Raw genomic sequence first — 12,617 nt, forward strand, 5'->3', positions numbered from 1 at the left:
ACTCAAGTTAAAATTTGAGTTATTGAGCACCTATTCTTTGCCAAGACAATCCATCCACCTGACAGGTGTGGGATTTCAAGATATTGATTAAGCAGCATCACCAATAACAATGGATAATCTTTTATTTATTTATCTAATTCATTTATCTGATCTATTATTTATTTATTAAACCGCCAGACATGTTGATCCAGGTACAGTCTGTTGTATTAACTCTCACTGGGGTCCATTAAAAACACATTAACATCAGGATGCTCACTTGCCCTCAAAATGCAAAATGCACTGCTCATTTGTACTTAAAGCCTCATTGTGCCAAAATTAAGAAATGATGCCCATGTTCCTAAACGAGGCGATGGAGTAATTTGTATTGCATTGCATTGTCCTCTCTTCAGAAGACCTCTACTGAAGCATTGACACAATCCGAGTGTCATCAGCTGTATTTTCTCTGCCAGAGCTCAATTTATATGAAGATTTGTCTGCACTGCATGTGCCGTTGTCAAACACGACTACATCCAATGTGCCTGAAATCAATCAATGGGATATTTCTGTTACTAATCTATGTTTAACCAATATGTAACAAGGGTTTGCGTAAGTTTGACTTCACCACACACATTTCAAAGTTGTGTGACTTCATGCCAAATTCAGCAACTTGAGCTGATGCTCTGGATGATGTCTTGTGTTTATTGTTACTGTGTGGGGAAAGACTTTCAAATAAGTATCAGAGAATGAAAACTGAAAAAAATGCTTGATTTATGTCACAGTGTTTAGATGACTTTGTTGCTGTGGCACCTGAGTCATGTTTTCTTCCTGTTTTTCGCTTGTGATCCCTTACTGGGTCACAAGAGGGTGCTATCGCTCCAGTTGTGGTAGATGCACCATGAATAATATGAAAGCATTTCAGTGGAGAGTTGATGTTTTTTCTTCAGTTGCTACACATTAAATGTCTAATCCTTTTCTCCTAGATATGTTGTTATCAAATGCCCATCTGTCTGAATCTGTGAGGTGTAAGTATTCTCAACATTTGGTCTACAACCTTAAGAAAACAGCATTCAGTCAAGGATATTGACGTATCCTCTGAAAATGTCAGAACTGGCTTCTGAGGAGAAATGCACGGTGAAGGTCGGTTAATAATTCAGATGGTAGAAAGTGTTCCTGTGGAAAAAAGGCTGACATGTCACCGAGGCACTGTAGTAGTTCGATTCTGCAGGAGTGAGAAACTGCTTATATATATGGGTCAATCATCTGATATCAAAAGTGACAAACATGTTTAATTCAAACATTGCAGAAAAACAAAGTGATGCATTGAAGTGTGAGCAACAGATAAAACAAGCTCCATTTATTTCTGCTACAAAGGCAAATATGTCGTCACAGGTTTTATGTGAACACAAATGAACAATGATCTAACCTGAGCCATCTTTGGCATTTTGAATGCTGGGGTTTTTATTTAAATCTCACTTTTAGCGATTAAATCTTGCTTAATGTCAGGCCTAAGAGGTATACTGTGGCTGAAAAGAATCCTACTTCCCAGAGAAACATACTCCATTGAAAAAGCGTTGGGATTTGACTCTCTAGAAGGAAAAAAATAAACATTAAAGACGCTGTAATCTCAAGTGAAAATGTCAAACTGCAAGATAGCTTTGAGGGACTGTACTGAGGCTTTGGAAAAGGCACTGAGGGTGCAAATAAACCAAACTATAAACAGGCCTGAGCTGCCGCAGATTCTCCATCCCTTACAAAAACTAAACAGTGCTCCTCATATACCATCAGTTTTATTGTTCCATACAAGCACTGCTCTCAGGACGTTCATTCTCATCAGTAAAAATAGAAACGAGCTTCATCTCCTCGCCGGTTCTGGAAGGAGTCCCAACACCGTCGTCACAACCAGGTGAGCCCCTGCAGAAGGCAGGTGTTGTGAATTCTTGGCTGCATGGTCCATCAAACTCCTGTGAGAAGAAGTAACGCTGCCACATTGTATCCCATCTGTCTATGATTCAGTTTCAGTGCCAAAGGTGCGCTCCACCTGGGCTGAGGACCATGTTCACAACCAGACTCAGTCGCCACAATGAAGCTCATGACATCTTCACAGAGCTCAGTGGCCGTCACAGCTTTCCTGTGGAGGGAAATGTAGAGTTGTACTGTGCAAGTAGAGGAGGACGTTCAGGGAAATGCTAATGCTTTAAACGTTAATAATAGAGATTAAACCACTGTGATAAAACTAAAAACTAATGATAAACTACTAAAGTTGAGCTAGTTAAAAGGTGCAAAGCTCCTGTGCTGGTGGTCTTAACACCAACACTCCCTGCAAGCTGCACGGCTAACTGGGCTAACAGTCGCTACAGTCGTGGATGTATAAAAACAATAGAGCTAGCAGCAGTTAGCAATTACTCTAGGGGTGATATGCTGCCCCCTACTTGTTGTGGATTTAAATTCAAGGTGTCTAGTTAAGTATTGCACCTTTAACCATTTGGAAACTGTTTTGCAGTAAGGAGGCTCGCGTGTTTTTCTTGGCAAATATTGCATACAGGTAATAAATATGCATTCAAGCTGAAGAAAGAGACTTTGTCTTAGCTTTTATGTAACTTTTATTCAAACTTAGGCCACAGGTAGATGATCCTTTAATGATGGAGTCCCCTTCAGTGTTACTGCTGGGAAAAAGGCCTCCATAAAAGCAGACGTAACTAGTGAACAGGATAATATGCCGACTCACAAAATGATCAGACGGCCGCATTTGGCTCACCGACTGTCATTTGCGCATGGGTCTGATTTAAAGTGTTTCGTTATCTGCAACACCATCAGCTGAATGTGGTTAATAGTTCATGTGGAACAGAAAATGAAGTTAAATGTAATGAAGTTAAATGTGAGGGCTAAAATTAGTTTAAAAAGCTGCAGGAGCAGATGGTAATTTAGTTAAATAAACCAAAATTAGATATTTGGATTAAACTACAACTGTTTATTTCATGGAACATCAATCAGCTAGTTCAGCTTTCTGTCCCCGATTGTTTCTCATTGCCCCAATAAATCTGGACTTTGCACTTCTTTACAGCTCCTCAGAAGAAAAAACCCAAACCAGCAGAGTTCAAACCACTCACCTAAAGCCAAACATGCAGATCAGGTTCAAACGGGTGCACATGATGCGAGTCCACCCTGGCTACTGCACAGCACCTTTAATTGGACAACATACACTCGCATGCAAGAACACAGACCTACCCAGGCCTTTTCCCATCTTTTGAGCAGCTGCTCATGCTCTGTGAGCGCACCTCTCCATTGGTTCAAATCCCTGGATGGAATGCTCTCCTCATCTGTCAAATAACAACAGCTTTTATGGATAGAAAGCACCACCAAGGCTCATCTCTGGACTAATAAAGTGATGGCAGTGTCAGTCCCTAACCAGCCCAACAACGCCGGGTCCTAGTACCTCCGATAGTGAGGCGGACGTCCACCTCAGACATGTCATTTCCCGTGCTGGCCTCAGCGACACAGTGGTAACGGGCGTCCTTGATCAGAGGCCCCTCTTTGAGCCAGCTGCTCACTAGTACCTCCCTCTGACCCAGCGGCCGGCGGTACTCCATTATGGGGGTGTCCAGAGTGTGCCCGTTTATTAGCCAGTGAATGTGGACATCACTGGGACCTGAGGGACAGAATTCAGGTTTGACCTCGGACGGTCAACACACGGACACGCCACACGGACACGCCACACAGACACACTGGACATGAAATGGGCTATTTGACTACAAAAATGTGTTAAGTAATCTGAATACTTTCGATTACATCACAGTCACACTGAAAATATTGCACCTTATGTTAAACACATGCACAAAAATGTGAGTTTCTTCTCTTTAAACACCTCAAATAAAAGCATTTTGCATGCAAGTTCATTTACTTAAGTACTAAAGTACAATTTTATTGTTCCATTCCACAACAATTTGGAGGCAAATGTTGTACTTTTACTCCATTACTTTAGTTACTCATTACTCTGAAGATTGCAGGCTGTGTCAGACCCGAAGTAACACATTTTAAAATCCATTTATTTTATTGACAGTCAGATAAAACAATGATTCTGATAATCATTAAAATGCTAATATCAGATCCAGCACTCGGTGAACCTTTAGTATACAGTATATTCATACATGTAAATACATATACTGTATATGACCTACTTTTTCTTGTACTTTAATATAGATTTCCAGACAATTATTTTTGATACTTTATTATATTTAATATAACATGCTTTAGACTTTAACCCAAGTGTCAGTGAAATTGTTGTTTTAAGTAATATCTTTTGAGAGCCGTGAGAGCCTTACTTTTTACTCAAGTATGACTTTGGGGTACTTTTTACAACACTGCATTTGGTTAAATCAAATCAAATCATAAACAGTAATAGCAACAAATACAGGTGTACTGTGTGTATTCCTAAACATGTGGGATGATGTGACAAAAAAGTTGCCGTATTTTTAAGACAACAGGAACCTCATCTGTCAACCACATACGGTAGTTTTCTGTTGCACTATTTGCCCATTAGCCTCACTCATGAGTCGACATTGTTGGAAAATACAAGAGTAAAAAAACTTAAGAAAACAAACCAGTGTTGAAAACATTTGAACAAGATTTATTTAGCCTCCCTACCAAGAGCAGTAGTCCCAAAACTTCCCCCTAGATTTATGTACATCTTCAAAAGGTCTTCTTCCAGTTATATACAAATATATTTACACTTGTTTACAGGCACAAAAAAGATCCAGATAACGTGTTGAGATGTAAGACGTGAGCATACTATAATTTGTTCTAAGGAGAGATTCTCAACACCCTGGATGAAAAAAAGGATCCACTTCTACATTTTTACATGTTTCACATCGGACTGCTGTTACACAATAATATACACAGAGCTGTACCTTTCATTGACACAGAATTGAGAGCTGTGAAAGATCACCGACAGTTTTTTTTCTTTTTAAACATTCACTCTTTCATTCTGCGAGTATCTTACGAGACACCTAAGAATGGAGATGAGCAGTTATCCACGAGTCAGACACCTTAAAGCAAAGGGCAGGCTTGTTTTAAACAAATCCAGAAGTACACGCGCACACTCCTGGTTAGTTCATGTTTAGGGAACGGTAACATGCAAGACAGGCGAGAGAATGAGGAGGGTTAAAAAAAAAAAGGAGAGGAATAAGATGGCCAAGCCAAGCAAGAGGAAAGGTTTGGTTCAGAGGGGCGTGAGCTGATTCAATGTCACAGGCACCACTCACCCAAGGCCAGGCAGAAGAGCAGGAAGGCCTCCTGGGCGTGAACCCCCCAGGCCTGGTCCTTCAGGAGAGGAGGCAGCAGTCTAACCTCTGCCTCCCGGTTCTCCACATTGTGGGGCTTGGTGGAAGTGGAAGAGGAGGTGGAAGAAGAGGAGGAAGAGGAAGAGGAGGAAGGGAAAGCAGAGGGAGTGCTACTTCCAGAGGAGGACAGGGAAGATGAAGTGTCGACAGGAGAGGAGGCTGTGAGGGAGAGGGAGTGATGAGAAAGAGAGAGTATTGAGGAAAACATGAAGTCTAACCCAGGGGTTGACATGCAGAAGAGAGTAAATGAGTGAGAGTTTGGATCTTAAAAAAAAAAATCAGCTGCAATAAATAAAATAAAAAGAAATGAAGATCAAAACTACTTACACCATCGACAAAATGATAATACCACAGATGTGACTCGTTTTAAATAATAACTCTAAAACTGAAGGTTTAATTAAAAATAATTACTAAAAAAAACAAAACTTCAGATTGTTTCCAGGGCTCAAGTGATGATTGATATCAAGCATCATGTCATACTGAACACATTTAAGTTATTAACAGACTAGTAGAGGTTAATACACAGGACCGTGTAGGAATGTCGACTTCACAGGGAGCAAAAAACATAAAATACAGACAAACTCAACACTGTCACTCGTGACGACGCTTCACAAGACGGTGGTTTGAATTAATCCAGCATTTTTCTAACACACAAGTCGTCTCTTGTCCACTTGTTTTTCTTTTTTTTTCCCGACCTTCAAACCCTGGGTGAGATTAAAGGCCCACATACCAGGCGCTGCAGATGGCAACGCTGTACAACAAAGCCAGGCTATGATGCACAGAGCAAATCTTCCCTGAGAAATTACTGAATAACGTTGAAGCATTTACCCAAGTCCGACAATAGCCTACACATCGCTTCGAGAGAGAGGAAAAAAAAAAAAAGAGAAAAGGAAAAAGCTTCAGGAGATTATTTCTCATCCAGTCTGTACAAAAACATGACTCCAATTTGGAAAACATCACGGTAACTTACCAATTTGGTAAACTATGTTTCCAATTTGGAATTTAAGACATAGCTTTTCTTGCTGGAGGGTGCAGCTTCCATGAATACAGTTTTTGCTTAATCACAAGTCCTAAATCAGACAGGAGTCAGATCTTAACAGGCCAGCGGGGCGCCTGACTTAAGCCTCATTATCATTAAACTTCATGTGATGCTGTACAGGAAAATACTTCGACTTGTCAGGAAGATGCAGCAAGAGCGTGATCCCCTAAAAAAAAAAAACAGTCTCTATGCTCAAGAACAGAAGCTTCTGGCTAGCAGTAAGGTTCATCTGCATCAGCAAACTGGATGGACTGAGAGTCGCAGTCCACATCGAAGGGTTTCTCCTTGGAGGGGCTGTCGTCTCCAAAGCTGTGCGACGGGATCTGACCGTTGCCGCACTCCGGCTCGGTCTCGTACCCCGTGTCACGGAGCGCCCGCAGGTTCTGAGTGGTTTGGCTGCCGTTCTGCGTGGGTTGCTCAGTCATGTTTATTTTATCGGTTGCAGATGCTTCCATCAGACCTGCCTCACAGGCCCGGTACTCAGGCTGATGGGTGCTCTTGTGACTGCCAACCAGAGCAGCTCGCAGCCTCAGGCAGGGTGCCGGGAGATACTGCATGTAGCAGTTGTACGCCAGCGCAGCCAGAAAGAGGAGGAAAAACAGGAGGAAGAGGAAGAGGAGGGCGATGCTGTTGTTGTGCTGTAAATACTCGGCCGCTGGGTCCCGGCTGTCCGGGTGGGGAGCTTTGGAGCTGGAGGGGAGCTGCTTTGGCTGGAACTTGACTGTGCTGCTGGGGGGCAGGGTTAGTGATGAGTCAGTCTGGGGTGGGGAGGTGAGTTGGACTGTGGCTGTGAAGCTGGGAGGGGCCAGGGCCGAAGTTAGTGGGGCTCTGTCTGTCTTACCATTACCTTCAACTGCGTTTGTGCTAGATGTGTCCTGGCTGCCGAGGGTGGCGGTGGTCACGTGTCCTGCCTGCTGCGGGGGTCTGGGCGGGAGATCCAGAGTCAGGATGTAAGCAGCCAGCAAGCGGGTGAAGTTCTTCCCAGCGGCAGGGGCCCATTCCACTGACCAGCACTCGTAGTGACCTTGATCCTCCGGAGCCACGCTGTAAATCAGGAGACCACTTTCTCCGATGAGGTGGAAGCGGGAGGCCTCGGTGAGAACCGAGCCGTTGGATTTCCACATCACCTGGGCGAGGTTGGAGTGAACCAGGCATGGCAGCTCAGCAGAGCTCCCTGGTTTCACTGTCACACTCTGGTAGTCTTTCAGAGAGCGGGCTGACACTGAGAGGCAAGACAGAGAGAGAATAATGACTTTTGGGCAGTTTTCAAATAATAATTGAAATAATTGAAATAATCATTGAATTTGAAATATTGTAATAGTTAGTTTGGTTTTCTTCGATATGTTTTTCATTGTTTTTGCCTTGTTTTACCGGCACCATTATAAAATAGCGTTATTATTACCAGGCTCCGGTAAAACGTGTGTAGCACAGTCTTTTCCACATGAGGTCAGTAAAAGCCTGTGCTGCTATATGCTACAGTAGATCATCAAATATTGCAATGAATGTCGAATGGTTCCCAGAGTCAATTAAATAGGATTTTTGCTTGAAATGCCGTTCCTTATTACAGTGTAGCATCTCTGTATCATCCAGCTCAATTCACCATTTCTGTTATAATGTTGGGATGATTTATTACAGGTGAACAAAAAATGTAATTTCCAGTAGTGCTGCAGCAATGAAAATGAAATGAATGGAAATAATCGTTGGTTGCAGCCCTTATCTCCAGACAGTCAGAAAGAGAGTAAACACTTTTTACTCTCACTACCTTTGCTCAGGCTGTGTGCGAGCATGTTTCACCCTACCTGAAGGACACTTGTCTGCGTCACCATTCAGGCTCTGGATCAGCCTCCTGAAAAAACAACAACGAGTTATTTTCACGAGGATCTAAAATACACGCACACTGTGTAGTGAAGAAATATACCATCTGAGACAGTAAAGCAGGTCAGACTGGATGGACTATCAGTAAAAATGTCTCTAGATATCTTTTGTTAATCAGTGTAATAATGCATGACCGGAGTACCGGTATGTAGAATAAAGATTAGAGGGATAGAGCGTGAACAGCGTGATGGTAAGTTACCTGTGTCGCTGACTGGGGACATCAAAGATATTGACACAGGCCGCGGCGTGAGGGTCCCAGGCGCAGTACGGGTCTCGAGCCAAGACACAGTCATCACAGGACAGATACCTGCCACAGAAGGCTGTGGGTGACTGGACCACACCCGAGTCTGAACCAGCGTACAGGGATCGAGTCTGGAAGCACAAAGAAAGACAAACTTTTACATAAACATATCACTATCACTTTGGGATTTTACCAGGTTCAAAAGTCACAAAGATGAACCCTCAACTACAAACCGGAAAAGTCTGCAAATCACAATACAGCAACATTTGCTGCCTGCAAAAGTTGTAAGTGTATGACTGCAGACAAACACAAACACACACCACAGTAAAGATGAACGTGCAGCCTCTTCCGATTCAGAGAAGCGGTGGTTTTGCTGTGTGTACCATCTTCTTGGCAACTTCCTTTTGTGAGCTTTTCACAGCACTTCAGAGAAACGTGCAAACACGCACACAATACTGGCAAGTTTTTCGGTTTCACACAGCTGTATAAACAGAAAATGAGTGTAGTATAACAGTCACTGACCTCAGAGGACAACAGCAGGTTCTTGATGGACTCAGAGTTCTTCAGGAGCTGAATCTCCTCCACAATGTGCACATCTCCTTCAAACACCACTGACTTGTGCAGGACTCCCTTATCTAAAGGCAAGAAAACATCAACCATTCAGTCAAAGAAGAAGCCAGATATTAAACTTTTTTTTTCTTCACTTTAATAGTCATTTTTTTATCGATCGGCTTTTCCTTGTTACAATATTTTACAGATTGTCAACTTTCATAATTTCTTAAAATAAAATGAAACGCATTATATAATAGTTTTAATGCAGGAAGCTTCATCCTAATGCAGAGCTATTGAATGAAATATATATCAATAAATACTGGACAAAACTTAAGATTAGCATCAGGAGCTAATAAACTTGATAAAAACATCCTTATAAGAACGGTTTCAACTGCTCTCTTAAGATCTTGCCTGTTCCAGTGAAGATGACGTCGTAAATGTTCTTATCGAGCGCTCTGACCCTCTCCACAACAATTTGAGTGTAGTTGACGTCTTTGGTGATGAGGCGAGGCCCGTTGCCGATGGGCAGGACGGGATCTTCCAGCAGGGGGTGATCCTTGACAAACTGTAGGGTCTTGTCTGGCAGGTGGAGAGAGCTGCTGATGTTCTGCTTTCGCATCTGGTTGTTGATACACTGGTGGAGGAAAAAGACAAGAAATACTGTTGTTTAGTATGTTCACTTCCACTGTATGTGCAGTGTAACATAAACATATTATTCTAATTACCAAAAAATGATTTCCAAACTCAGTCTTGATGATTCGAGCCATGTTAAAGGTACTTACTGCTCCAGGACGTGGAGAAGGAGTGATGCCGTTGTAGCGGACCCACTTGGTGTGGGACTGCTCCACTGTGGCCTTCTGCATGTACTTCCCCTTGGAGAACACCTCTTCCACAGCAGTCATGTTGTAGGCACACACTGCTGACAAACCCACATTGCCCCTGGGAGACGAGGATGATGAAGGAGTTGGGAGGGAAGAGAAGTCAATTTAAGGACCTGTATTATATCACAATATTCCACTTATTTCCCCCCATTACTCAAAATCTTCAAACACTGACCACTGGGAGGTGAAGACCCCGTAGATGACCGTGTCCCTCCAGTCTACCCCCTTCAGGATAAAGACATCATGAACTACATTGAAGACGAAGTTGAGCTCGGGCATGGAGCAGACCAGCTTGGCTTTCAGGAAGGACGTCCATTTCTTCTGCAGAGTGCGCTGCCCACCGAGATCACCCTGCGGAGGAGAGGTTCATCCGTGTGTTAGGTGGTGGCATGAGGAGAGGCAGAGGCTCAGGTTAATGTTCTTATCAGTCTTACTGTCCCGTCTCAATGGACAGTTGTTGACAAAAATAGTTGATACACTCATCTAAACCAACTTCCATTTCCATTGGCCTCAAAGCAATAAGCTTTTGGTGCCACACGTGTTTACTGCCCTGAGTTTCGCTTCTCAGGCTACATAAAGGAGGCACTACCTTATTGGTGAAGGCTGCTGGGAGTGTATGCAGCCTGAGGGAATAACTGCAATTTATGCAAGCTGCAATTTTTTAATAAAGTTAAAATATGTGAGAAACCAGTATTTTAATAGATTAGTGTTCTCGCTTTGCCGGGCACATATAAATTGTATCGCAGGTTATTACAGAGCTATTTATATGTTTCTAGGAGTTCACAACAGTCTTGCTTGTGCGGGATGGACAGATTTGCATATTTCTCAACAGCTGCTCACTAAAACAAGTTTAAGATCTTTAACTGGGACATTTTACATAGAATAAATAGTAAGGCGAAATCTTTCTCTAGTACTTTATTTCTAAAAACTGGTGGCAGTTATGTTTTGGTACACTACTAATATAAAAAAGTAGACTAGATGCTTTGTTTGTTATGCAATTTAAGTGAGACTAAGGAAATCCGTTTAATCCATTTTAATGTTTTAATGTTAATTACGTAACGAATCAAAGGCTTACTTTACTTTAAATGTCACTTCGCTTCCTGTTCTGTTGAAGCATGATAAAAAAAAGTCCTGGTTATGTTTTGAGTAGCGTTTCATTTCTAAACCTCGGGACAGGACACAAGTTCTTCATTTGACAAATGTTTCAGTGTTGGAGCATAACTGACAAACTGTAGTTGATTTGTACCGTGATATGAGGCTCGGGTTAGAACAAGAAAAGAGATACAAGTACATGGAAGGAGGGATTTACACTGAGAAAGACTCACAGACAACAGGAACATAAGGGCTAAAGAGGGATGCTGCTGGTATGTGCAGATGGTATGTGACGTGTACTGACCTTACAGACGCGCGCCACCCTGGGGATGAGCAGCTTGCCAAAGAATTCGTACTCCACTGACACCTCAGTGAAGAAGTAGTAGATTTTATCGTCCTCACCGTCGACTCTGTTCGTCCCTTCTCTAATCACGTCGGCAAAGACAAAACTGGGCTCTGCAAGGACAGAAGAGAAAAGGCTAAGAGACCAGATCTGCAAAAATCTCTCCTGACAATTTAACAACCTTTAAATTACTGCTAGATCACACGTGACATGTCGTTTTAACTCACCATTGAGCCATGACGTGGAGTACTCTGTCCTCAGCAGGGACTGGGATGGAGAGTATCTGGAAATAATCGGTTCACTGCCTAAGAAGTTATAAGCCGTCCCTGAGTACAGCTCTCCATCTGATAGAAGAGAGGGGAATAAAAATATAAAGCAATTTATTGTCCAGCGCTTGCCTCCAAAAAAATCTGAGATTATTGGGGATTATTAAGCATTTTACTGCAGGGCGGACAACCAAAAGAGCTCTTTGGGAAATTGCATTAAACTGGCCTCCACTCACCAACCATGACGGTAGTAAAGCTTTGCGAAGGGTCAAAGGAGCACTTTCCTCTGCCGTCCTCAGGCTGACCTACAAATGAGAAGTCCGCAAGGTTCTGAAAGAGGAGGTCAAGATTCAGTTTCAGTTAAAGCACATGTCTATTTGTGCAATGTGATGTTAAGCTAAGAAGCGGTTGAGCATTAACCTACCAAGTAGTTACACTGAGGTTGAAAGGCGTGTGTGCCGCATACATACAGCCGCTCATCGTCTACGACTTGCAGCACTCGAATGTAGTTTAAACAGTCTTTCTGGAAAGCAAAATTCGATTGAGTAATTTTCTTTCACTGAAGAGAAATTCTGACAGGATATAAGTGGAGACAAATAAAACATTAGCCTACTGTATGAATTAGTGAACTAACCTCTTTTGATTTTCCTTTTAATGCACACATCATCATGGGGTTCTCTGCAACTGTCCACTGAACCTTAAAATGGTTTAAAAAAATATCATCATGATTGAAATGTTACATATTTTTATGGTATTTTCATCGCATCTTTTTCTGCAGTTGTCAAGAATCTTATCCGTATTTTCTTACCTTGTTGTTTTTGACCGTCACATTCTTCCTGCTCAGCTCAAAGATGGCCTCCCTGGCTCCCACATACAGTGCATCCTTCTTCTCACTCAACAACAACGTGGTGTAGTTGAAGATGTCAGGCTCCGAAAACTCCATCAGATCTAAATCTGAGCACAAAACAATTGGATCCCATTAACTATAAGTTTTACTAATCAACATGTACTGA

At 42.4% G+C, this 12,617-nt stretch overlaps 1 protein-coding gene across 5 annotated transcripts in view; it reads right to left on the bottom strand.

Annotated features, from left to right (window-relative positions):
* Positions 1-1,245: 1,245 nt before the first annotated feature.
* Positions 1,246-12,617, bottom strand: part of sema4d (sema domain, immunoglobulin domain (Ig), transmembrane domain (TM) and short cytoplasmic domain, (semaphorin) 4D) — a 45,496-nt gene continuing 34,124 nt past the window's right edge. For 3 of the 5 annotated variants that reach the window (XM_084382776.1, XM_084382777.1, XM_084382779.1), the window contains 13 exons: positions 12,413-12,558; positions 12,239-12,301; positions 12,029-12,127; positions 11,841-11,934; positions 11,566-11,682; positions 11,300-11,451; positions 10,079-10,254; positions 9,805-9,961; positions 9,434-9,656; positions 8,993-9,105; positions 8,429-8,601; positions 8,154-8,200; positions 5,420-7,576 (listed from right to left, as the gene is read on the bottom strand). In XM_084382776.1, the coding sequence (XP_084238902.1) occupies positions 6,567-7,576; positions 8,154-8,200; positions 8,429-8,601; positions 8,993-9,105; positions 9,434-9,656; positions 9,805-9,961; positions 10,079-10,254; positions 11,300-11,451; positions 11,566-11,682; positions 11,841-11,934; positions 12,029-12,127; positions 12,239-12,301; positions 12,413-12,558 (2,570 nt within the window). In that variant the 3' untranslated portion in view covers positions 5,420-6,566. Of the gene's footprint in view, positions 2,108-3,204; positions 3,297-3,412; positions 3,626-5,237; positions 7,577-8,153; positions 8,201-8,428; positions 8,602-8,992; positions 9,106-9,433; positions 9,657-9,804; positions 9,962-10,078; positions 10,255-11,299; positions 11,452-11,565; positions 11,683-11,840; positions 11,935-12,028; positions 12,128-12,238; positions 12,302-12,412; positions 12,559-12,617 lie in introns of those variants that run through there. The other 2 variants (XM_084382778.1, XM_084382780.1) reach the window with 2 other exon arrangements.

This window comes from Pagrus pagrus (assembly GCF_965226575.1).
Source record: "Pagrus pagrus genome assembly, chromosome: 19".
Taxonomy (NCBI): domain Eukaryota; kingdom Metazoa; phylum Chordata; class Actinopteri; order Spariformes; family Sparidae; genus Pagrus; species Pagrus pagrus.